The sequence below is a fragment of the Schistocerca cancellata genome, chromosome 3 (genome assembly GCF_023864275.1).
Source record: "Schistocerca cancellata isolate TAMUIC-IGC-003103 chromosome 3, iqSchCanc2.1, whole genome shotgun sequence".
Classification (NCBI taxonomy): Eukaryota; Metazoa; Arthropoda; class Insecta; order Orthoptera; family Acrididae; genus Schistocerca; species Schistocerca cancellata.
The window spans coordinates 482124100-482151931 of record NC_064628.1 but is presented as its reverse complement, the minus strand read 5'-3'; the positions used below and the strand labels follow the sequence as shown (position 1 = coordinate 482151931).

At 46.1% G+C, this 27832-nt stretch overlaps 1 protein-coding gene across 1 annotated transcript in view; it reads right to left on the bottom strand.

Annotated features, from left to right (window-relative positions):
- Positions 1–1488: 1488 nt before the first annotated feature.
- The window catches only part of LOC126176374 (venom carboxylesterase-6-like), a 51607-nt gene continuing 25263 nt past the window's right edge, over positions 1489–27832 (bottom strand). Inside the window, exons 4-5 of the mRNA XM_049923530.1 lie at positions 2322–2419; positions 1489–1740 (exon numbers count right to left, since the gene is read on the bottom strand). Of these exons, the coding sequence (XP_049779487.1) occupies positions 1489–1740; positions 2322–2419 (350 nt within the window). The remainder of the gene's footprint in view (positions 1741–2321; positions 2420–27832) is intronic.

Below are 27832 nucleotides of genomic sequence, written 5' to 3'. Positions count from 1 at the left end.
GGTTCTGAGCACTATGCGACTTAACTTCTGAGGTCATCAGTCGCCTAGAACTTAGAACTTACCTAGGGACATCACACACATCCATGCCCGAGGCAGGATGCGAACCTGCGACCGTAGCGGTCGCTCGGCTCCGGACTGCAGCGCCCAGAACCGCACGGCCACTCCGGCCGGCTCCACCTTTCTGCTTTCCCTTCTTTGCTTAGAACTGGGTTTCCATCTGAGCTCTTGCTATTCATGCAAGTGGCTCTCTTTTCTCCAAAGGTCTCTCTAATTTTCCTGTAGGCAGTATCTATCTTGCCCCTAGTGAGATAAGTCTCTACATCCTTACATTTGCCCTCTAGCCATCCCTGCTTATCCATTTTGCACTTCCTGTCGATCTCATTTTTGAGACGTTTGTATTCCTTTTTGCCTGTTTGATTTACTGCATTTTTATATTTTCTCCTTTCATCAATTACATTCAATATTTCTTCTGTTGCCCAAGGATTTCTACTAGCCCTCGTCTTTTAACCTACTTGATCCTCTGCTGCCTTCACTACTTCATCCCTCAGAGCTACCCATTCTTCTTCTACTGTATTTCTTTCCCCCATTCCTGTCAATTGTTCCCTTATGCTCTCCCTGAAACTCTGTACAACCTCTGGTTCTTTCAGTTTATCCAGGTCCCATCTCCTTAAATTCCCACTTTTTTGCAGTTTCTTCAGTTTTAATCTACCTCTATCATTATCTAATATCTCAATACAGTTGATCGAATAATTACACTACAATAAAGTGACCGCGTACTTCAGTACTGTTGCAGCTGAGTGGATGCATTGAGAGGGTCAGTTGTGCGTTGTTGTCATATTGTACATAGACTACGTGAGAGGCGACGCAATGCTAAATACGTGACCCATGCTGCGACATAACTCAGAGACGATGCTTAAAAACAATAATCATTGACCTTTCCTTCGTGGGGGACCACAGTCGTATAGAATTTTTTGAAAGAAATTTGCTACATTTGTTTGTTAATTGTTTATTTACTTTACACAGTCATGATTTCGGCCTTTGGAGTCATTCTCAAGTGCATGTTGACATGTTAAGATTTGTCTGACCTATCTGTGACATGTCGTCATCGAAAAAACATGTTTCTGGTCGTATAGACCAGTTGTCACATAGTCAACAATTAACAGTACAATGTAAAATTAACAGTAAAATGGCGGAAATTTCTTTCAAAAACAAAACAAAAAAAAAGCGTCATTTGTCGAAAGTAAACTCATATTCCTCAAGAATATCAGTCTCAGCATGAAACTTTCGAGACACGTTAAGCTCAATGTTTCTGAGACGTTTAATTAAGGTTTCAAACTGAGAGAATGAACTTACTACCAGGGTTACGTGCGCTTGGCCATGTAATTGTGTTGGTGGAAAATTGGACACAAGAGGTCACTGCGACGTTTGTTTTGTGCAGCAAGTGAAAATTCATGCACCTGGTGACGATTACACAATACTACTCTCATTTCAATTAGTTTTGTAGCTTCGTTTCCTCAGTGAAGTTTTGTTCTTGTTAAAACAGATGCAGCCCAAAACTCGATTTTCTGCCCTCGCAGGTCGTCGGTATACGGCAGCAGTGCGATGTTCTCTTTCCAGAAGTCCATGCGCTCTGCGTCCTTGTCGTGTGCAAGTGCGAAGTTGGCTTGCATCAGCATGTAACTGCGAGTCGAATTGTCGTACGGCTCCCAGATCACAGGGGCTGGCGCTGGAGTGGGATTCCTGTGGAACAACTAATTTGTCATAGAATATTCAAGGATGTAACACTGTTGTTACATTGACATCTACATTTTGATTGTTTACTATTTTATTGTTTATTTATTTATTAGCAGCTCTTGTGCATGTGACCTGCATCCTTGAAGCTACTAATGGCTGTGTTCCACAGTTGTAATTAACATCAAAACTTCATTAATAAAATGGTTTCTTTTTATAAATCATCACCGAAACGCGACACCACATTACGCTAAAATATTTAATTATTTAAAAAGAAAAAAATAGTAAAGAGTCATCTAGAAAAGGAGACAAGAATGAAACTGAAAAAGGCAAGTAACTAACTAAAAACAGGTGTTACACTAATAAAAATGTTACAACTCATGGTAAAAAACGGTGAAAAAAATAATGAAATACTACTAGGTGTTAGGTGTTAGGCTCATCTTTGTTATTTCTTTATCTGCACATGATGAAGATCACTGCTCCAACGTTAATCCCTGACTCCGTATCCGAAGCGCTGCAGCACCCACGGCACGCTCCTGTAGACTCAGAAAACCGAGGCCTGCTTAAATCTGGCAGATGTTCACACTTACCTTCAGGTTTTTGACAGGCAGGTTGTTATCCACTGCGTATGGCTGCGGACATGTCCTTTGGCCTACGCCGCAGACTTTGTTGGCGTGCTCTTTCATTCCTGTGATGCAGTGGTAAGAAGCTGGAACTGCTGGTGTAAGCCCCCTATTATAAATTAATATATGAAATTTAGCACAAATTAACCTCCCAATCTATAAAAAATCTACGTACTATGAAAACTGTCTCCATAAACTTTTTTGCAACTTAAATTCGTATGCTACCCTTTAACAAACAGAACCTAATTTGAATAGCACTGTGACTGGTGTGAATAAAGCTTTTCTTCATATTAAATGCACAACTGAAGTAAAACAATTATCTTGCCCTAGCCAAAATTTCCACTTACCTCGTGTCTTGACAACATTGTTGCAAATTTCTGGAAAGCACAACAGCAACAGCAGGCAAGAAGCGGCTAAGCTAAATTTCTATTTTTTACACAAAATTTCCAAACAAAATACAAACTGTGGTACACCATACGGTGCAATGTGGTAACGTGTAATGATAAACCTTCTTTAAACAATGGGATGGGGAAAGTAACTTTTTCTATAAAATGATATACCAAGATAATGATTTTAGAATGAAGCATGTATTCAAAAAGACAGAGTAAAACTTCGCATAATCTTCACACGCAGCATTTGTCCGAACAGTATTATGCTTTAGAAAGTGAACAATCGTTTAAATAGGGTACAATGTTAACATAGAATTTCTACAAAATTCAAACAGGTTAAATAGTTGATATAATAATAAACGGTTCAGGGAAGTGGGGTGGTGTCTTTCGCAGCTCTGAGCACGTTAATCAGCTGACAATCATATGTAGCTGTGCAGTGCTGCATTCTTACCCCAAACTTCTTCTCTTCAAAAATAATAACATTACTCAAAATTTATATTCTATACGCCTTCCGATATATACATCACATTTACCCTTGCTGTCCTTTACAGTAAATCTTTTTTCATCTAATAGATACAATCAAGTCAACACGGCACTACCGAATACGTCCATCATCTGCCACACTTCAGCTAAGCAGATATCACACAGCGCAGAGGGAAAGACGGCACCACAACGAGACCAAAGACTATTTAAAGGTAACGTAACTTGCTCTGTCTATGACGTGCACAATGATAACTTACAAAAATCAAAATGACATGCCCACCGTACACTGGTACTGGTCAGGGACGTAGAAGTCAAGGCTACTCGTACGTCCTGGGAACATAATGCTAGGTCTTGCCAAGAGTTGGCCTCACTTATTTGTTTTTTCACTGTGTCCCCCGATACTAGGTCTATAGTGACAGTGTACTGTAAAACGTTATCGAGTTTCCTCTCTTAAGAGTAAGATGCCTGTATAGCTCTGTCTTACAGGCAGTTTAGAAAAGCTCAGATTCTCTGTTATGTATGGTATCAAAGAAACTACGACCACTTAAACTGCCTGTCTCGGCAGAAATTATGGATCTACTCGCATACTGTCTGATCAAAAGAATTCGAAAGTCCACATGTAATATGGAACCAACCACTAGATGTCATGAGAAACGGACCCGCCAATACAAAAGGAGATCGGGAGTATAGTGTTATCAGCAGAGAAGCAGTAACATCAGAATGGGACGATTAGGAGAGATGCGTGACTTCGAACGTGGGCTAGTTACTGGATGTCACCTGAGTAACAGGTTCATCGGGTACGTTTCAAACCTTATAAAGCTGCCCAAGTCGACTATTAGGGATGTTTCTGTGAAACGGAAACGCTATACTAAGACCAGGTAGTTCTCATATACTGACAGACAGAGACCTTGAACATTGTGTAGGGTGAAACGAGAGTAAGGAATCACGCTTGACTTCCAAAGCGATACTAGCAGTCCAGTTAAAACAATGACTATGCGTAGGGAGTTAAGAAGGATGAGGTACAATGCAGCTCCTCGTTAGACCCACATTTTTGTAGTCAAGCTTAGCAACACATGAGGTGGTGTAAAGAGCGACACCACTGGTACGTGGATGAATGGAAAAGAGTGCTTTTATGTGGTGTATCACGTTATACCTTGCGGTAACCCTACTGAAGAGCTGGGTTTGGCGGATAGCTGGAGAACGTTACCTGTTATCATGTGCAGTGCTAACAATGAAGTACAGTATTACGATGTGACGGTGTGTTTCTTTGTTGGGGTGTGGTTCCCCTATTGCGCTTAAGAAACCGTTAACTGTGGAAGGATATGAACGTAGTTTTCAGTGTAATGTACTGCGCACAGTAGAAGAACAATTCGGAGACTATGGTTATATCATGATGACAATGCACCCTGTCATATTGCAATATCCGTGATGCAATGACACGTGCACAACAACGTTTCTAAAATGTTTCATGTCAGCGCACACTCCGCTGCAGAGTGAAAATCTCATTCTGGAAACATCCCCCAGGCTGTGGCTAAGCCATGTCTCCGCAGTATCCTTTCTTTCAGGAGTGCTAGTTCTGCAAGTTTCGCAGGAGAGCTTCTGTAAAGTTTGGAAAGTAGGAGACGAGATACTGGCAGAAGTAAAGCTGTGAGGACCGGGCGTGAGTCGTGCTTCGGTAGCTCAGATGGTAGAGCACTTGCCCGCGAAAAGCAAAGGTCCCGAGTTCGAGTCTCGGTCGGGCACACAGTTTTAATCTGCCAGGAAGTTTTCGTTTCTAAAATTGTTTGGTCCGTCCAGATTCCCGATCTGAACCGAATGGAAGACACTCGGCATGAGTTAGAACGTTGAATTCGCTCCAGCCTCCAACGCCCAACGGCTTTCGAGCGAGAATAGGCTACAACTTTTCTAGTCATTCAGACACCTCATTGACAGCGTTCTCAACGGAGGTGAAGCCGTTACGAAGGCGCAGGGTGCACACTCCCCCATGTCCACTACTAAGAGTCCGAATACTTTTGATCAGACTGTGTATGTTTCTCCACAAAATGTACCACTCGTTGCTACTTGCCATATTATAGAGAAGTCAAAGTAACTAGAGAATGAGCCTAAATATAATAGGAAGAAAGTTGCAGGCGCTTGGAATTACTCCATAAAATGGAGGATGGCAACAGGAATCTCGATTTACGTGTTGTGTAACACGACTAGAGTTTTGAGGGAGCAGCTTTCAAGTACTACAGTTTCATGAGTGGTTTGTTTACAGTGCAAATGCTCATTCCGGGACGAGCGAGAAAGACGAGGCAGAACTCGAGGCGTATCGAGACATCAGAAAGTTAGAAGGCGATAAGTCACTGAAGGTTCTTGACTCGCACGAAGATTGTTTCCTTATCACCCAGTAGTAGATATTTGAAGACCAGTTCAAGGCCGCCCAGAACCTCTTCCTGTAGATACAATCTTTACGTCTTGGAAACAGTTCTTTGTCAACCGTCTTGCAGCGCAACCATACTTTACCAACATCAAGAGTTCGTGCAGACTCATTAAAACATGTCCGTTCAGATATTTGCGGTCACATACACGAATTTTAGTAAATTGTTTTATAATATGAAGAGCTCATTAAAGTACGCCAATTGGACAAGCAGAACTTCCACATAACGTATCCAAGGAAGGTTTCATGAACACAGCAGCAGGCTGCGCAGTATGCTCAAGAGAAAAGTAATAAATGATTTGTTATTACTCGAAAAGTTATCGTAATGAAGTATAAAAATAAAGAAGAAATTTCCAGCATCAGGAAGAGATACAATGCGAGTATCCGCAGGTGTTGAGGAAGATTTCACTTTTTTTGTTACAAACTATAAATGACAGGAACACATCAGCTATGTCACTGTATAGAGGAAGGTTTAAAGTTTTGACACAGGAGCGCTGTTGTTTGTTTGTTGAAATGAAAGAAACCTTACTAATAATACACTCAAAGGGATTTCAAAGAAGTTCAACGCTATTTGTCGGTGTTTTCCAAGATGAGACAACCCAACAGTTACTCTCACAATAAAAAATACACTCCTGGAAATTGAAATAAGAACACCGTGAATTCATTGTCCCATGAAGGGGAAACTTTATTGACACATTCCTGGGGTCAGATACATCACATGATCACACTGACAGAACCACAGGCACATAGACACAGGCAACAGAGCATGCACAATGTCGGCACTAGTACAGTGTATATCCACCTTTCGCAGCAATGCAGGCTGCTATTCTCCCATGGAGACGATCGTAGAGATGCTGGATGTAGTCCTGTGGAACGGCTTGCCATGCCATTTCCACCTGGCGCCTCAGTTGGACCAGCGTTCGTGCTGGACGTGCAGACCGCGTGAGACGACGCTTCATCCAGTCCCAAACATGCTCAATGGGGGACAGATCCGGAGATCTTGCTGGCCAGGGTAGTTGACTTACACCTTCTAGAGCACGTTGGGTGGCACGGGATACATGCGGACGTGCATTGTCCTGTTGGAACAGCTAGTTCCCTTGCCGGTCTAGGAATGGTAGAACGATGGGTTTGGATGTACCGTGCACTATTCAGTGTCCCCTCGACGATCACCAGTGGTGTACGGCCAGTGTAGGAGATCGCTCCCCACACCATGATGCCGGGTGTTGGCCCTGTGTGCCTCGGTCGTATGCAGTCCTGATTGTGGCGCTCACCTGCACGGCGCCAAACACGCATACGACCATCATTGGCACCAAGGCAGAAGCGACTCTCATCGCTGAAGACGACACGTCTCCATTCGTCCCTCCATTCACGCCTGTCGCGACACCACTGGAGGCGGGCTGCACGATGTTGGGGCGTGAGCGGAAGACGGCCTAACGGTGTGCGGGACCATAGCCCAGCTTCATGGAGACGGTTGCGAATGGTCCTCGCCGATACCCCAGGAGCAACAGTGTCCCTAATTTGCTGGGAAGTGGCGGTGCGGTCCCCTACGGCACTGCGTAGGATCCTACGGTCTTGGCGTGCATCCGTGCGTCGCTGCGGTCCGGTCCCAGGTCGACGGGCACGTGCACCTTCCGCCGACCACTGGCGACAACATCGATGTACTGTGGAGACCTCACGCCCCACGTGTTGAGCAATTCGGCGGTACGTCCACCCGGCCTCCCGCATGCCCACTATACGCCCTCGCTCAAAGTCCGTCAACTGCACATACGGTTCACGTCCACGCTGTCGCGGCATGCTAACAGTGTTAAAGACTGCGATGGAGGTCCGTATGCCACGGCAAACTGGCTGACACTGACGGCGGCGGTGCACAAATGCTGCGCAGCTAGCGCCATTCGACGGCCAACACCGGGGTTCCTGGTGTGTCCGCTGTGCCGTGCGTGTGATCATTGCTTGTACAGCCCTCTCGCAGTGTCCGGAACAAGTATGGTGGGTCTGACACACCGGTGTCAATGTGTTCTTTTTTCCATTTCCAGGAGTGTATAAAGAAAACAGTCAACGTCCCATTGTAGAAACCTGTTGTCTGCAATAACGCGGGTGTCATTTAACGCTACCAGCTGTGATTACAGACGAACAGGCTACACTACGAAACATTTCCGCCACAGCTGAAACCGGACCTTGGCCCCACAAAGTACTTAACGTGTCAGTGTCTACCACAACACGGTGCAAGTGCTGGTTCCATGCCGACCGCGTCGCATTCTGGGTAAGAGCAGCCGCATTCCGCTTCGCCGCAACCAGCTGCGCATCGGTTTTACCGGCCAGCAAGAACCCTATCCCACGAAACGAATGCTGACCGGGGCGCACGACTCAGAAGCCATTCAATTAGTGGTACATAGGTTTAAACCACCGCGCCACCAGGGGCACGTTATGAACAACCGACTGCGACATCGTCACCTACACTGATATCCCATACGTGGGTCCCATAAGCTTCACCTTCGAGTGTTAACTATCACATACTACCACCATTCTACAAAGACCGCTCAAACACGGCTGAAAGTGTTTCCTAGTGATCCGGTATCATAAAAAAATGTGTACGTCCTCTGTCATCTGGGTGAACAGGCAGAGATAAGGTTTGAGTTGGAAGAGAGTGCCTCAGAACCCAAGGCAAGTCTCTCATAACACCACATTCGACAATGCGTGAAACCCAGCCGAACCTAAAGCGCGAAATTCTCATGCTTACCTGTAAATTCCCGAGCACCCAAGAACAAAGAGTAGTTCAAGATCCACAACCAGGGAAAAGGGGGAGATGTTAAGAATCACACCAATATTCAAGAAAGGTAGTAGGAGTAATCCACTAAATTACTGGCGCATATCGCTAACGTCGATATGCAGCAGGATTTTACAACATATATTGTGTTCGAACATTATGAATTACCTCGAAGAAAACGGTCTATTGACACACAGTCAACATTGGTTGAGACAACATCGTTCCTGTGAAACACAACTAGCTCTTTATTCACATGAAGTGTGGAGTGCTATTGACAAGGGTTATCAATTCTATTCCGTATTGCTGGATTTCCGGAAGGCTTTTGACACTGTACCACACAAGCGGCTCGTAGTGAAATTGCGTGCTTATGGAATATCGTCTCAGTTATGACTGGATTTGTGATTTCCTGTCAGAGAGGTCACAGTTCGTAGTAATTGAGGGAAAGTCATCGAGTAAAACAGAAGTGATTTCTGGCGTTCCCCAAGGTATTGTTATAGACCCTTTGCTGTTCCTTATCTATACAAACGATTTTGGAGACAATCTAAGCAGCTGTCTTCGATTGTTTGCAGATGACGCTGTCATTTATCGACCATTAAAGTTATCAGAAGATCAAAACAAACTGCAGAACTATTTAGAAAAGATATCTGAATGGTGCGAAAAGTGGCAGTTGACCCTAAATAACGAAAAGTGTGAGGTCATCCACATGAGTGCTAAAAGGAATTCGTTAAACTTCGGTAGCACGATAAATCAGTCAAATCTAAAAGCCGTAAATTCAACTAAATACCTAGGTATTACAATTAAGAACAACTTAAACTGGAAGGAACACATAGAAAATGTTGTGGGGAAGGCTAACCAAAGATTGCGTTTTATTGGCAGGACACTTAGAAAATGTAACAGACATACCAAGGAGACTGCCTACACTACGCTTGTCCGTCCTCTTTTAGAATACTGCTGCACGGTGTGGGATCCTTACCAGATAGGACTGACGGAGAGCATCGAAAAAGTTCAAAGAAAGGCAGCACGTTTCGTATTATCGCGAAATATCGGAGAGTGTGTCACAGAAATGACACAGGATTTGGGCTGGAAATCGTTAAAAAAAAGGTTTTTCTCGTTGCGATGGAATCTTCTCACGAAATTCCCATTACGAAATTTCTCCTCCGAATGCGAAAATATTTTGTCGACACCGACCTACACAGGGAGGAACGACCACCACAATAAAATAAGGGAAATCAGAGCTCGTACGGAAAGATATAGGTGTTCATTCTTTCCTCGCGCTATACGAGATTGCAATAATAGAGAATTGGAAGGTGGTTCGATGAACTCTGCCAGGCACTTGAATGTGATTTGTAGAGTATCCATGTAGACGTAGGATCAAGGAAATCAAAACTTCATACTTTTGCAAAGTATAAAAGGTGTGGTTATGCTTGGTTTGTGGCGACTGTTTTGAAAAATAGTGATTTTAGAGGCCGATATTCACAAACTATTTATTACATTCACAATTTCTATTTATACAGGGTGTTACAAAAAGGTACGGTCAAACTTTCAGGAAACATTCCTCACACGCAAATAAAGAAAAGATGTCATGTGGACATGTGTCCGGAAACGCTTAATTTCCATGTTAGAGCTCATTTTAGTTTCGTCGGTATGTACTGTACTTCCTCGATTCACCGCCACAATTTTCACAATCAACATGTGTGGGCTGACGAGAATCCGCACGCAGTTGTGCAATCACGTCATCAACACAGATTTTCTGTGAACGTTTGGGCAGGCATTGTTGATGATGCCTTGATTGGGCCCCATGTTCTTCCACCTACGCTCAATGGAGCACGTTATCATGATTTCATACGTGATACTCTACCTGTGCTGCTAGAACATGTGCCTTTACAAATACGACACAACATGTGGTTCATGCACGATTGAGCTCCTGCACATTTCCGTCGAAGTGTTCGTACGCTTCTCAACAACAGATTCAGTGACCGATGGATTGGTAGAGGCGGACCAATTCCATGGGCTCCACGCTCTCCTGACCTCAACCTCTTGACTTTCATTTATGGGGGCATTTGAAAGCTCTTGTCTACGCTACCCCGGTACCAAATGTAGAGACTCTTCGTGCTCGTATTGTGGACGGCTGTGATACAATACGCCATTCTCCAGGGCTGCATCAGTGCATCAGGGATTCCATGTGACGGAGGGTGGATGCATGTATCCTCGCTAACGGAGGACATTTTGAACATTTCCTGTAACAAAGTGTTTGAAGTCACGCTGGTACATTCTGTTGCTGTGTGTTTCCATTCCATGATTAATGTGATTTGAAGAGAAGTAATAAAATGAGCTGTAACATGGAAAGTAAGCGTTTCTGGACACATGTCCACATAACATATTTTCTTTCTTTGTGTGTGAGGAATGTTTCCTGAAACTTTTTGTAACACCCTGCATAATGAAAATTCAAAATTTTTGCTTCTTAGTTTTATAAGTTATTCTCATTTATATTCGTATTTCAATCAAAAATACTTGTACTCCCAGTTTTCTTACATTTAGTACTAGAAAGAAGTATGTTTCCCAATTATCCCACAGACCCAGCCCGATCATTCTTGAAATTGTTTTTCGACCGACCGTTCTAGGGTTAAAGATGGTACAATGTGTCGTTATGACAGAAGACCCACCCGGCCGTCACAAAACTCTCAGCCCCCCCCCCCCCCCAGGGGGTCCACAATTCTTTTGTGGATACGTGCGTAGCGAGCACGGGACCCCGAGCTAATGTGGCCCTCCTTCCTTTCCGGGCTGCATACCTTCCTTTTCCGCATCCTTCCCTCTCCCCCATCTTCGCCTCTCCTCCCCTCGCCTCTGGCTCTTTCCTCCCCTTCTCCCCCTCTGGGAGTATGGTTTGTGCCTACGTCCGGAGACGGACGCTCGTAAATGTACCGCATTCTTCGCCTTCTCTGCTTGTATGTCTTCATCCTTCCTTTGTCCTTCTCTTTTCCTTACCTCTTCTCTTTACCCTTTTCTCCTCTGCGGCGTTTGAGACCTCTCCTCTTTCCTTTCCCTTTCTTTGTTTTTCCCTTTCTCTTTCTTCCTCCCTGTGCGTGTCTGAAGGCCAACCCACGCATTTTTGTGCGTAGCCGGTGACGGGGTAACGCGTAATTCCCCGCTCCGGGCAGACAGGTAGGACACGTACGTACCCCCTGGTAACAGCCAGGCCCAGGGAGGGGTGATTACCCGAGCTGATACCTTCCGAAAGTGCCGATTGGTCCCTCCGTCCGTTTGTCGGGAGGTGTGACCTGAGGTGTGAACAATCACCTAAGGCGGGAGTGCACTCAGAGAGGGCCCCCACAAGGGAGGAGCGCGCCATCGGAGACGCCGGTAATCATGGGGGATTCTTCCGCAATGGTTTCCTTACCTTCCACTATGTCTGCTCACAAGCGTAAGTTCACTGAGTCTCAGCGACAGACAGTTCTTCCATCGTTGCCACAGTTCCTTGTTGTTTCTCGGTCTGACGAAGGTCACGATTTCTCCACCGTCAACCCTTTCATTATTCAGAAAGGTGTCGACGCAATTGCAGGTCCTGTAAAGTCTTGTTCCAGATTACGGAATGGCACCCTGTTGTTACAAACAGTCAGTGCCCTCCAGGCACAAAAATTGCTGCGTACTTCACTGCTCCACACCTTCCCTGTCCGGGTTGAAGCGCACCGCACTTTAAATTCCTCGTGTGGAGTCGTTTATACACGCTCCCTCGATGGATTGTCTGACGAAGAAATTCAGCACTACCTGTCTTACCAGGGCGTAACGGCTGTTCATAGAGTTATGAAAAGGGTTGTCATGAACATCATTCCAACCCGCACTGTCTTCTTGACATTTGACAAAGTTCAACTCCCATCGAAATTCAAAGCAGGCTATGAGATAATTTCCGTTCGCCCTTACGTCCCAAACCCTACACGTTGCTATCGGTGTCAGCGGTTCAATCACACCAGCCAGTCCTGTTCCAGCCAAATGTGTTACGTGTGGCAAGGATGCCCATGAGGGTGCTTGTCCACCTCCATCCCCTCGCTGCATCAACTGTGTGGGTGACCACGCTGTTTCCTCTCGAGATTGCCCCGTTTTTAAGGACGAAAAGCTCATCCAGGAAATCAGAGTGAAGGAAAAGGTGTCGACCTTTGCTGCTCGAAAATTATTCGCCAGTCGACAGCCCACCGTGCCTCAGACAGGAAAATACAGCACTGTCCTTGCTTCTCCTCGGCCAACAAAGGAGGCGGCCACGCAGACTTGCGACCTCACCTTTAGTGCCACGGCCGTCAGATCGGCCAGCGCAAAGATCGCCCGTTCAACCTCACCACTTTCGCCTGCCCACTCTCTGGCTCACTCTTCGTCGAGTTCTGCTAAATCTCGAGCCCAAAAGTCAGACACCAAGACTTCAAAAAAAGAGCATACTCGTGAAGATTTTTTACGTACCCCAACTTCACAACCATCAGTTCCTCCTTCATCTAAACATCATACTTACAAGAAGGCTACAAAGAAACCCAGTTCATCTCCTTCTCCGCCAACCCGTGTCCCATCTACAGCACCACCTGGCGGAAATCGCCCTCGGCCGTCTTCTGTGTCGCCGAGGCGCACTGCTGGCGGCCGATCAACCGGCCGATCGCTGGTGGCGGGAGCTGCTCCTGAACAATCTATGGATCAGGATCTTCTGCCTTCGGCTGAATGCCATTCCATGCTGTCGGTCGCAAGCTCTGAGCAGTCGTTGAGTTGACAGCAACCTTCGTCACATTCCTCCATTTTCTGTTCACCCTATGTCCATTATCCACTGGAATATCCGCCGCATTCGAGGCAATCGGGATGAATTGTCGATCCTCTTACGATCCTACTCGCCGGTCATCTTCTGTCTTCAGGAAACAAAGCCGCTTTGTTCTCCCTCATATTCAGTCCGTCCGATATGATCTCCCCTCTGTTGAAGGCACTCCAGCCTATGGAGGACTCATGATTCTTCTCCATGATACTCTCCATTATCACCCAATCCACTTAAACACTTCCTTCCAAGCTGTCGCCGTCCGTCTTTCCCTTTCTGGATACACGTTCTCTCTTTGTACTGTATACATTCCATCGTCCACACCAATGGAACGAGCTGATCTCCTTCATCTTCTTGGTCAGCTTCCACCCCCCTATTTGCTGGTTGGGGACTTCAATACCCACCACCCGCTTTGGGGATCTCCACATCCGTGTCCACGTGGCTCACTCTTGCTAGACGTCTTCCACCAAGCGGATCTAGTTTGCGTCAACACTGGGGTCCCTACATTTTTGTCTGCCTCCACGACAAATTTATCTCATTTGGACCTTGCGGTCGGTACTGTTCCGCTAGCTCGGCGCTTCGAATGGTTCGCCCTTGATGATACACACTCGAGTGACCACTTTCCATGTGTCCTTAGACTGCAGCCTCAACTGCCATATATGCGCCCGAGACGCTGGAAGTTTGCCCAGGCCGACTGGACACTTTTTTCGTCACTAGCGACATTCGATGACCGTCACTTTCCCAGCGTCGACGATGAGGTCACACATATTACCGACGTTATTCTTACAGCTGCGGAACGTTCAATACCACGCACCTCCGAATTGCCCCGGCGCCCCCCAGTTCCTTGGTGGAACGAGGCATGCCGTGACGCAATACATGAGCGGCGACGTGCTCTCCGCGTTTTCCGCCACCATCCTACTTTGGCCAACTGTATCCGCTATAAGCAGTTCCGAGCGCGATGCCGTCGTGTCATCCGCGATAGCAAGAAGGCAAGCTGGAAATTCTTTATTAGCTCATTTAACACCTTCACTCCCTCCTCGGAAGTTTGGAGTCGGCTTCGACGGTTCTCAGGCGCGCCTAGTTTCTTCCCGGTCTCTGGGCTCACTGTCGCGCATGATACATTAGTGGACCCCGTCGCAATTTCTAACTCATTGGGTCAGCACTTTGCTGAGATTTCGAGCTCTTCAAATTACCCGCCAGCGTTTCTCCCGAAGAAACGTGCAGCGGAAGTGCGACCTCTTGCTTTCTCCTCTCAAAATCGCGAAAGCTACAATACTGTTTTCTCCATGCGGGAACTCCAACATGCACTCTCTTCTTCTCGCTCCTCCGTCCCAGGACCGGATGGTATCCACGTCCAGATGTTGCTGCATTTATCAACCCATAGTCTGCGTTACCTCCTTCGCCTTTATAATCGAATTTGGACCGACAGTACTTTTCCCAGACGATGGCGGGAAGTTATCGTCGTTCCTGTTCCGAAACCTGGAAAGGACAAACATCTCCCCTCTAGCTATCGCCTCATTTCTCTCACGAGTAGTGTCTGTAAGGTTTTGGAGCGTATGGTGAATTATCGTTTAGCTTGGTGGCTGGAATCCCGCAGTCTTTTAACACCTGCCCAATGCGGATTCCGAAAGCATCGTTCTGCAGTTGACCATATTGTTGCTCTCTCCACTTACATCATGAACAATCTTCTCCGGAAACGCCAAACAGTAGCGATATTTTTTGATCTGGAGAGAGCATACGATACCTGTTGGAGGACAGGTATCCTCCGCACACTGTTCTCTTGGGGCTTTCGATGTCGGCTGCCCCTTTTTCTTCGCGAATTTATGGCAGAGCGCACATTTAGGGTGCGGGTGAACACTAATCTCTCCCGTACTTTCTCCCAAGAAAACGGGGTACCCCAGGGCTCCGTGCTGAGTGTTGTACTGTTTTCCATTGCCATCAATCCAATTATGGACTGTCTCTTTCCTGATGTCTCGGGCTCTCTCTTTGTGGACGACTTTGCGATCTACTACAGCTCTCAACGGACCAGCCTTCTTGAACGACGTCTTCAAGGATGTCTCGATCGCCTCCACTCTTGGAGCATCGACACCGGCTTCCGTTTTTCTCCCAGTAAGACCGTTTGTGTTAATTTTTGGCGACGTAAGGAGTTTCTTCCGCCCTCCTTACATCTAGGTCCTGTCAACCTTCCGTTTTCAGACGTCGCTAAATTCTTGAGTCTTATGTTTGACAGAAAACTGTGCTGGTCCTCCCACGTTCCAGTTTTCGACGATAAACAAGTGAAGGGGTATCATCCTTGGGAAATCGACAAAGGTCTCGGAGCAGGCAGATCCGGGGACGGAGCCAATGCGGTGCTGTACCCCAAGTTGTCAAGAAGGTTTTAGGAAAGCGGAAGGAAAGAGAACAACTGCTCCATTCTCTTTCCTTCCGCTTTCCTAAAACCTTCTTGACAACTTGGGGTACAGCACTGCCTTGGCTCCGTCCCCGGATCTGCCTGCTCCGAGACCTTTGTCGATTTCCCAAGGATGATACTCCTTCACTTGTTTATCGTCGAAAACTAAAAGTGCGTCGGGGACAAAACCACTGGAGGAGCCTGCATGGACCACAATTAATCTAGCTCCTCTTACCGTCGGCTGATGGCCGCTACTGCTGGGTGTGTTATCCGTCCAGCATTTACTGACAGCTTCCCCGGCATTAACCCACGTTTCGTCTAGCCAAATTGTGGAATGAATGTCTCTGCCCACAATTTCGTGCAAGAAAATGCTTCAAGCGGTAACAATATGTGCCCTTTCCAACAGTATTTTGCGCCAGTCCAGCGATTTGTAACGGAAACCCATATTTATCAGCACAATTTTTAGTGATGTTTTACCACCCCTGAAGAGTTCACTTTCTTTTAAAGAGACTAATAACTTAGCTACAGTTGGATACTCTTTTCTGCTGTAGTAAGCATAAGCATGCTGGAGAATTGCATCAGTTTGGAAAGAATCTAAATCTGTGATAGGACTAGGCTGCTTTTTCTTCTTTACCGGGGTCGTTAAAATGTATTATTTGATCCAGACAGCTCGGAATCATTACGGCTCAATTCAGTATCTTCCAAGTTTTGTAGTAATACTCACTTACTTACTACGAATCTTGCACTAATTCCAAGAGTTTTCGACGTACGTTCCACCACTTTATTGGCAGGAATTGATGGCTGTCCATGAAACCTTACGTAGTTTTTCTCCTCATCGTTAAACTCACGAGTTATACGTAGTAACTCCAGTGCCTGGCAGTTTAACGGCACCCCTCGACGCAAAAGATTGTCACTAGGTGAACGCAGTCTTTTCGGTGGCATTTTCCAAGTATGTAAACTCAAAACATAACAAAAATCACCACGATATAGAACACAGTACAACGAAAACACGCGGTAAACAACATACAATTCACGTTGTTTGCACATTCACTAAACAAAGCCGGCAACGCGGGAACTTTGGTGTCACAGCACGTGAGTTACAGCAGTGCTCACTGCGCTGTGATTGGCTGGCGCCCCACGCTGAACGTTCAAAGAATGGCTCTGAGCACTATGGGACGTAACTGCTGTGGTCATCAGTCCCCTAGAACTTAGAACCACTTAAACCTAACTAACCTAAGGACATCACACACATCCATGCCCGAGGCAGGATTCGAACCTGTGACCGTAGCGGTCGCGCGGTTCCAGACTGTATCGCCTATAACCGCTCGGCCACTACGGCCGGCCACGCTGAACGCCTAGCGCCTCTCGTTCTTCGCTTGTTACACTGTTACGCTGCCAACTTCATACGCAAACGTCAAGTGCAATGTTTCAGCGGCCCGGATATAGTTAAGAATCACTTTCTTCCTCGACAGTGTCGTTATCAGAGGTCTAGTCCGTGAACGAATCATTGGAATTGCCCATGGGTATAATTATATTTTCAATCACTCTCTACACTCAATTCACTTTTCCATACTTCTTTAACAACCGTTTCTGTGTGGCGTACAACATTATTCTAATCCTCTGGTGTTATTTTTACCATTGCTTCCTCTTACAGTGTTCGAATTTCTGCCACAGTGAAGCTTTTGTTACTTGCGGCCGCGCGGGATTAGCCGAGCGGTCTGGCGCTGCAGTCATGGACTGTGCGGCTGGTCCCGGCGGAGGTTCGAGTCCTCCCTCGGCCGTGGGTGTGTGTGTTTGTCCTTAGGATAATTTAGGTTAAGTAGTGTGTAAGCTTAGGGACTGATGACCTTAGCAGTTAAGTCCCATAGCATTTCACGCAACGAAACGACCACAGCTGTTTACGTTACAGCCGCGAGCGTCATACGCAAGTGGCTACATTAGGCGAGTCGCTATCTGGAATAGCAGAGAGATTTGACAAAGGTGAACTGAACAGGAAGTGCGGCCAAGCCTGTTCTCTAATTGACTGTTGCTGTGGTTGCAGCCCTGTGAACAGTTAGAACTCACTCACTTCGTTATTCTGATCCGGGTATAGAGCACAACATCATATGGAAGTAAGTCATAGACTGTTGAAAAACCGAAAAAGAAGATAATCCAGTCGTTTGAGATATAGTATAAAAGGAGAATAATGAAAATTAAATGAACTAATAAGGTAAGAAATCCTACATAGATTCTGTAAGAAAAGGAATATGTGAACGGCATTTGCTGCAGGAAGCGATAGGATGAAACAACGTTTGTTAGACATCAAGAAATAACTTCCGTAATACTAAAGGGAGCCATGGAGGATAAATACATATACAGAAAAATATAAAAGAAAGTACCTGTGGAGACGGGGTGTAGATGATACTCGTAGATGAAAAGACTGGGCTATGTGAGGAAATCATGATGGGCCACATCAAATCACTCATAGACCAATGACCCAGAAAACGTAAGAAAAAAAAATTAGTTCAAACAGTGATTTTGTGTTGCTCCCGTCTGGTATATTACGTTACATTTTGTCACGAACTAACCGTTTTTCAATACAAAATGCTACACCATGTGAAGTCCGCATACTTTCACTAAGAGATATATCAGTGCTATCGCTAACGATAATAGGTGGACGTCTTAAATGCTCACGTCGTATGATGCCATAAGTAAAATACTGGATTTACTTCTTTTCATTGTAAATGTATCGTAAAATAACCCATTTTTATTGTGTTGACAATTCTTCTGATAAAGCGTGACTAAATTGTCTTGTTCATCGTCGGTTTCGTTGATTTTACTGCTAATTTCATTCCGTTATTCAACGCGAAGTTTGATATTTAAAGGTTTGTGCATCACTCGTTCTCTTAACGTCTAGTCCTGCTGCTTCATAGCTTATTGCTCTCACTTCGATGTTAACTAAAGAAACATCTGTATTCTGTTTAATAATGTCAAACATATGGCAGATGATACTTTTCAACGTAGCATACGTTTCATTCAGTGAGTGATACTCATCCAATTCTCCTACAGGAATCGTAATTAATATCACTGATATGGTGAGGGATTTTCACCGTAGTAACAATGGCATGTTAGCGTACGAGGAACGTATCCGTTAGGACAGTTCGGCGAAATTTGACGTTAATGTGTTATGACAGCAGACTACCGACGCGAGCACCGCTGCTAACAGCACGAAACCGTCTGCAGCTCCTCTCCTGGGTTCAGGACCATATCGGTTGGGCCCTAGGCGACTGGAAAATCGCGGCCTGGTCACACGAGCCCAGACTTCGGCAAGAAAGAGCTGATTGATGGTAGGGGCCGAGTGTGGCACAGATCCTACGAAGCCATGGACCCAAGTTGTCAACAAGGCACTGTGCAAGCTGACGGTGTGTTTTGTTTTTACATTGAATGGAATGGATTTTCTGGCCCAACTGAACCGATCATTGACTGAAATGCTTTCGTTCGGCCACTTGGAGACCATGTGCAGCCAAACAATGATGGAATTTTTATGGATGACAATGCACCGCGTCATCGAACCACAATTGTTTGTGACTGGTTCGAAGAACATTCTGGACAGTTCTAGCGAATGATTTGGCCAACCACACAGCACGACATAGCTCCCATCGAACATTTATGGGCGTAATGGAGAAGTCAGTTCGTGTACAAAATCCTGCACCGGCAACACTTGCGGAATTATTGCCGGCTATAGAGGTCGAATGGCTCAGTACTTCTAGAGGGACTTCCAAAGACTTGTTAAGTCCATACCAGGTCGAGTTGCTGGAGGCCCGAGACGATATTAGGAGGCTACCCGTGACTTCTGTCACCTCAGTGCACAATTCTCTTTGTAGACACGTTATTAGTAAATCAACTACCGGAAGTGGTGCATTATTGTCAAAACAATGTTCCTAATTGTAGCCAAATAAAATAAACCTTTGAGTTGCAGGATACAGTGGTTAGTAATTTTATTAACAGTGCTTCTAGAGAGAGTACATAATAGACAAAATGAAAATAATTTCTTAAATAAAGAGGACCCAACTTTAGGTGAATTCTTGCTTATAATTCCCGTACATTAATATGCACAATTACAAATATTTTCAACCAGTCCGAACGCTTAAGCCACAAATAACTAATCCAAAATCGGGTTTTTGCTAAAAAAAATATTGACAATCATACGTCAGCATGTTGCTGACAATTATATATACAATATTCTGAAATGAAATTTCAGAGGACCAAGTTTCTTAAACAGCTTAGCTTATTTATTAAGCCTGACCAGCTGACATTACACTAGTTAATACCGACAAATTAATGGCGCCTTGTGTTCTTCCCTTTTGAGATTTTTCTTACATTTCTATGCACTCCTCATAATATTCTTGAACTTAGAAACAAAAACAAAGATGAAATTTTAGCAACACTGAAGGTTCACATACATTTGAACGAAATTAACGTTCTCATTTCCAGTTTTGTTCCGTAACCTCAAAGACATCTGGACGAGCAAGAAAAAAAATGCAGGCTAACTGGAATAATCGCTCGGTTAGCACATTCCCGATTATTTGGGAAATTTCGAGGTAATAATATCCGTTTCTTTTGCCTTCTCCGATCCCAAGATTTCCAAAGATACCCTTGAACGCGAGTTCGGTATCTTAACCTCTGTGTTGGTTCACGCATTAACGACGCGAGCCAACGCAGGACTGTACATTGCCACAGGCAGCTGCTTGGTGCAATATGCTGCACCACAGCACCCACTTAAAAGTAACCAAAAATAATTTAAACTTTAAATCCAAATAAGAAATAACCTTTATCGCATGAAAAATACCATAACCACCCAACTTTCATAAAACCAGCTGGTGCTCGCCTAAGAGTTTGTGACCAACGTGTAACCAAGCCGGGGAGGCTCCGGTACGCAGCGTACGTGACATTTGTGTCACTCACACTATGACAAACCCGCTTGGGCACGTATAAATACTGGCATTCCGGCTGGGCATGTCATCTGATATAATGGATAAGTCATAGAGTCAGAGTCCGCTTCAGTGTTGGCTTTCGCCATGAGCCTGTTTCTGCTCCACCGTCATCCCTTCAGAGCGTCCAGATGCAGCACTGTCGGTCCTGGGGTTGAACTGAGGCCTTCCTAACACACAGCGTTTTCCAGATGGACGACTACCTTGATGCAGTCATTTTCTGATCAGATGGATTCCTGTAGCTCTCAGCAATCCATGGAACCCACAGTGTGCCGACAAACTCTAAGAACGACTCCTCCACCCATCTGTAGTGGTTATTGCACACTGGACCGCTAGAGTGCGGTGTGGTTTCATTGAGGATATTGGGTAGATGAATGGTTCTCCTGGAGAATCACCCAGCTTTCAGCTTGTAGGACTTGAAGTGTCAACGGCGAACCAGCGTGCAATTGCTTCCTATGATATGAAAGACACAGCTGGTGGGAAGCTTGGCATAATGTTGGGTTCACTGACGACAGAAGATTCTGCCTCGAAGTCAATTATGATCATCTGCAAGTGCACATAGGCAAGAAGAGTGGAGACTACTGGGAAGTATCAAGTAGCGATATACATATGTCACTCTGCACATAATACCGTGTGTAGCAGTTGTCTACGATGATTGTACATCTCCACAGTTTTTTGATTTTTACCATTGGAAGCTGCTAATAAGAAAGCTGCCTTGACAAGTGAAATATGTTAAAAAGTAAATATTTAGAAACTTTTATCAGTTTCACACTACGCTGTAAATACTTTGGCTGAAGACATTATACAGGGTGAGTCACCTAACGTTACCGCTGGATATATTTCGTTTTTTTAAATGGAACCACGCTAGTTTTGTTAGCACATCTGAACATATAAACAAATACGTAATCAGTGCCGTTTGTTGCATTGTAAAATGTTAATTACATCCGGAGATATTGTAACCTAAGTTGACGCTTGAAACCTCCGACGTTCAGTTGCGTGTTGTAACAAACAGCTGCAACATACATCGCGTTTCTACAGAATGATCTGCCAACGTTGCTCGAAAATGTCCCACTGGAAACGCGTCGACGTATGTGGTATCAGCATGATGGTGCAACTGCACATTCCGCAATTAACATTAGGCTGACCCTTGACAGGATGTTCGACGGGCGTTTCATAGGACGTGGAGGACGCATAAATTGGCCAGCCCGTTCTCCTGATCTAACACCTCTGGACTTCTTTCTGTGGGGTACGTTAAAGGATAATGTGTACCGTGATGTGTCTACAACCCCAGAGGATATGAAACAACGTATTGTGGCAGCCTGCGGCGACATTACAGCAGATGTACTGCGGCGTGTACGACATTCATTACGCCAGAGATTGCAATTGTGTGCAGCAAATGATGGCCACCACATTGAACATCTATTGGCCTGACATGTCGGGACACACTCTATTCCACTCCGTAATTGAAAACGGAAACCGCGTGTGTACGTGTCCCTCACCCCTCATGGTAGTGTACATGTGCGTCAGTGAAAAAGACCAATAAAAAGGTGTTAGCATGTGGACGTAATGTGCTGTTCCAGTCTCTTCTGTTCCTAACGTCCATCACCGTTCCCTTTGGATCCCTACGTAATTCGGTGCTCTCCGATACACACGATCGAACAGCGGAGGAGTGGTACTCAAGCGTCAAGTTTAGGTTACAATATCTCCGGATGTAATTAACATTTTACAATGCAACAAACGGCACTGATTACGTATTTGTTTATATGTTCAGATGTGCTAACAAAACTAACGGGGTTCCATTTAAAAAAAAACGTAGGTTTGTGTTAAAAAACATACTTCCGTGCATTTTTTTATGGTTTGTATTAACAAATTACACTAGCCCCTCTCCTCACGTTCGGTCTGTGGAATCGATTCGTCAGTATTTGATGTGGTTTACGAAATATATCCAGTGGTAATGTTAGGTGACTCACCCTGTATATATGCTTGCTTGACGAAAAGCTTGAACGGTCACATGTTTGTCTGTCTCGCGAGAGTTTGCAACAGAATTGCTGAAAACGCTAACTCTGGTTAAATGTGAAGAAATACGCCTATCGAGAAACTTTCAGAACAGCTATTTAGTGCGGAATATGCAAATATCGTTCGACCACCCACTGTAGTTCTTCTGCTAAAGATATTAAGTTAGCAGCAGACAGTTTGGTTTTAGTATATTTCACAACAGAACACTTGTGTAATCGAAGAAAATATTAACAGTAGAACTGTACAAAGGGTGGAAAAGAAAATATGCCTAGTCTCCACCATCACATGCTCAAAACAAATATACTTTAAAACCCAAGGATAGACACTTAAATTTTTTAGTTGTGTAATTACACACCTAGTCTTTAAGTAAATCGATTGTAAAACTTATGTCATGCGGAAGTTTCTTGAAGCTGCCGTTACTGAACCTTAGGCGTGCGCTGGCGGTTCTGATGCATCATGGACATCGAAAATTGTTATGCAAGGGACGAATGGTAGTGAAAGGATTTCTTGCAATAGATCCTGTCCCTAACTCTGGATGACTCCTACCATCCTTTATCCCACACATCTCTCGCTGTAGCTGCAGCTCTTCGTAGTAAATGGGTAGTTGGAATTCCACAATGACTATTTAAACCATCGCGTGTTACAGCCTTAGCCACGTCTAATGTCGTATAGCATTGTTAGGTTGGAGTGACCAAGGAACAGATTACGTCGCCTTTGCGCGCAATAGCAAGTTTCCTCGTTAATTGAGAGTTTGACAATGATAAGAGGAAAGGGATATGGTCAAAACCATGGCCAGCAAGGAGTCATCTGAGTGAAACGTTGCTGTTTGACGGACAGGTCACAATGAAGAGTGTCAGTGCAGTCGCTCCATGAGACATTGTGAAGATATTTCGAATGAAGCCTAGGAAATAGCCACAATGTTGTTTGATCTTAGATATTCAGGCGTATCACCTGCCTCCCTTATCCGGCAAAATACAGGCGGAGAAAATTTTCCCTCCCTGGTTTACCTGTGCAGTTTGGTGAATAAAGACTCAATATTGTGGAACTATCCCGACAATAGTTCAGCCCTTTCTTTTTCCGTTTCTCTAACGTGAAGGAGATTTGCTTTTTGAACAGAAATAGGCCCGTGCAAATATGTCTCCTTTTAACCAACACGCTATCCCAGGTATTTAGCAGATCCTCTGATAGCGCAGTTTCCCGACTCATTCCCCACTGAGCATCTGTAGTTCGTTATGAAGTTGCATTGCATTACTAGCAACATCATTTAGTTATCTACAACAACTGTTGGTAGCAGCGTACAACCATATCTCCAAGGATGACATCCGACACTTTCAGACACGACTGCAGGCGGTTTTATACGCAGGGAAGGCTATGAAACATGATGAAATTATTGACCAAGACAATATGTCTACAGATGTATGATCGCGATAATATGATCATATAATATATACACGCCTGGAAATGGAAAAAAGAACACATTGACACCGGTGTGTCAGACCCATCACACTTGCTCCGGACACTGCGAGAGGGCTGTACAAGCAATGATCACACGCACGGCACAGCGGACACACCAGGAACCGCGGTGTTGGCCGTCGAATGGCGCTAGCTGCGCAGCATTTGTGCACCGCCGCCGTCAGTGTCAGCCAGTTTGCCGTGGCATACAGAGCTCCATCGCAGTCTTTAACACAGGTAGCATGCCGCGACAGCGTGGACGTGAACCGTATGTGCAGTTGACGGACTTTGAGCGAGGGCGTATAGTGGGCATGCGGGAGGCCGGGTGGACGTACCGCCGAATTGCTCAACACGTGGGGCGTGAGGTCTCCACAGTACATCGATGTTGTCGCCAGTGGTCGGCGGAAGGTGCACGTGCCGGTCGACCTGGGACCGGACCGCAGCGACGCACGGATGCACGCTAAGACCGTAGGATCCTACGCAGTGCCGTAGGGGACCGCACCGCCACTTCCCAGCAAATTAGGGACACTGTTGCTCCTGGGGTATCGGCGAGGACCATTCGCAACCGTCTCCATGAAGCTGGGCTACGGTCCCGCACACCGTTAGGCCGTCTTCCGCTCACGCCCCAACATCGTGCAGCCCGCCTCCAGTGGTGTCGCGACAGGCGTGAATGGAGGGACGAATGGAGACGTGTCGTCTTCAGCGATGAGAGTCGCTTCTGCCTTGGTGCCAATGATGGTCGTATGCGTGTTTGGCGCCGTGCAGGTGAGCGCCACAATCAGGACTGCATACGACCGAGGCACACAGGGCCAACACCCGGCATCATGGTGTGGGGAGCGATCTCCTACACTGGCCGTACACCACTGGTGATCGTCGAGGGGACACTGAATAGTGCACGGTACATCCTAACCGTCATCGAACCCATCGTTCTACCATTCCTAGACCGTCAAGGGAACTTGCTGTTCCAACAGGACAATGCACGTCAGCATGTATCCCGTGCCACTCAACGTGCTCTAGAAGGTGTAAGTCAACTACCCTGGCCAGCAAGATCTCCGGATCTGTCCCCCATTGAGCATGTTTGGGACTGGATGAAGCGTCGTCTCACGCGGTGTGCACGTCCAGCACGAACGCTGGTCCAACTGAGGCGCCAGGTGGAAATGGCATGGCAAACCGTTCCACAGGACTACATCCAGCATCTCTACGATCGTCTCCATGGGAGAACAGCAGCCTGCATTGCTGCGAAAGGTGGATACACACTGTACTAGTGCCGACATTGTGCATGCTCTGTTGCCTGTGTCTATGTGCCTGTGGTTCTGTCAGTGTGATCATGCGATGTATCTGACCCCAGGAATGTGTCAATAAAGTTTCCCCTTCCTGGGACAATGAATTCACGGTGTTCTTATTTCAATTTCCAGGAGTGTACAACCTGTGCAATTAATTTGCGTGGGCTTTTCTTCAAATTTTTCGTCGTTTTTCCACTAGTAGAGATTCGGCATCTCCAACTCAGAGTAGCGGTTAATGTATAGCTGGAAACGCATTACACAAGTCTAATCCACTTTACATAATGTTTTACCCTCTACTTTGAACAGGATTCTAAAACATTATACTGAAACGATAGAGTACGACTCCATGAATCTGATATACACTCCTGGAAATGGAAAAAAGAACACATTGACACCGATGTGTCAGACCCACCATACTTGCTCCGGACACTGCGAGAGGGCTGTACAAGCAATGATCACACGCACGGCACAGCGGACACACCAGGAACCGCGGTGTTGGCCGTCGAATGGCGCTAGCTGCGCAGCATTTGTGCACCGCCGCCGTCAGTGTCAGCCAGTTTGCCGTGGCATACGAAGCTCCATCGCAGTCTTTAACACTGGTAGCATGCCGCGACAGCGTGGACGTGAACCGTATGTGCAGTTGACGGACTTTGAGCGAGGGCGTATAGTGGGCATGCGGGAGGCCGGGTGGACGTACCGCCGAATTGCTCAACACGTGGGGCGTGAGGTCTCCACAGTACATCGATGTTGTCGCCAGTGGTCGGCGGAAGGTGCACGTGCCCGTCGACCTGGGACCGGACCGCAGCGACGCACGGATGCACGCCAAGACCGTAGGATCCTACGCAGTGCCGTAGGGGACCGCACCGCCACTTCCCATCAAATTAGGGACACTGTTGCTCCTGGGGTATCGGCGAGGACCATTCGCAACCGTCTCCATGAAGCTGGGCTACGGTCCCGCACACCGTTAGGCCGTCTTCCGCTCACGCCCCAACATCGTGCAGCCCGCCTCCAGTGGTGTCGCGACAGGCGTGAATGGAGGGACGAATGGAGACGTGTCGTCTTCAGCGATGAGAGTCGCTTCTGCCTTGGTGCCAATGATGGTCGTATGCGTGTTTGGCGCCGTGCAGGTGAGCGCCACAATCAGGACTGCATACGACCGAGACACAAAGGGCCAACACCCGGCATCATGGTGTGGGGAGCGATCTCCTACACTGGCCGTACACCACTGGTGATCGTCGAGGGGACACTGAATAGCGCACAGTACATCCAAACCGTCATCGAACCCATCGTTCTACCATTCCTAGACCGGCAAGGGAACTTGCTGTTCCAACAGGACAATGCACGTCTGCATGTATCCCGTGCCACCCAACGTGCTCTAGAAGGTGTAAGTCAACTACCCTGGCCAGCAAGATCTCCGGATCTGTCCTCCATTGAGCATGTTTGGGACTGGATGAAGCGTCGTCTCACGCGGTGTCCACGTCCAGCACGAACGCTGGTCCAACTGAGGCGCCAGGTGGAAATGGCATGGCAAGCCGTTCCACAGGACTACATCCAGCATCTCTACGATCGTCTCCATGGGAGAATAGCAGCCTGCATTGCTGCGAAAGGTGGATATACACTGTACTAGTGCCGACAATGTGCATGCTCTGTTGCCTGTGTCTATGTGCCTGTGGTTCTGTCAGTATGATCATGTGATGTATCTGACCCCAGGAATGTGTCAATAAAGTTTCCCCTTCCTTGGACAATGAATTCACGGTGTTCTTATTTCAATTTCCAGGAGTGTATATCGCTTTATATTAGTGGCATCATTCTTCTGTTTCGTTTGTCTGCAAAAAATTATTTTAATAAATAATAGATGGGTTCAAAAGAAATGAAATGCGAGTAGAGGTGAAAACTAACTACATTGTCGCGAACATGATATAGAAAGACGGATAAAAAAATCGTAGCACCAAAAAGGAGTTGTGAGGCAAAAACGAAACTTGGTAGGCCTGTTTCTAGATCTGATAGATGATATCTATTCAGATTTTGCGCCAGTCGCATAAGAGGGGCGCAAGAAACGCCACTATGAGGATGCAAATCGGGTTTGCTTTAAATACTCACTGTAACATTCATGAACATTGGTTACCTTTGAGACTGGTCGCGGTAGTCAAGAATGTCTTTAAGGTGACAAAGGAACCACTATCAACACCTCACTGAAGTTGAATGGGGATGTGTAATGGGGCTACGTGAAGCTGGATGTTCCTTCTTCGATGTTGCAGAGCCTCTGAACATGACTGCTATCAGCGATGGTCATGAGAATGTATGGCCACAAGAAGACCATACTCCGGATGACCACCACCCCTGTGGGCCCGGGGGTTAGAATAGGCCTGAGGGGTTCCTGCCTGTCGTAAGAGGCGACTAAAAGGAGTCTCACACCTTTCAGCCTTTATGTGATGGTCCCCTGTAGGGTTTGATCTACATTTTTCAAAATTTCCCCGAAGAGCGAGCCAATTCGGGAAGGGTGCCTTAAAAGGTCCATTGTGTTCATCGCACA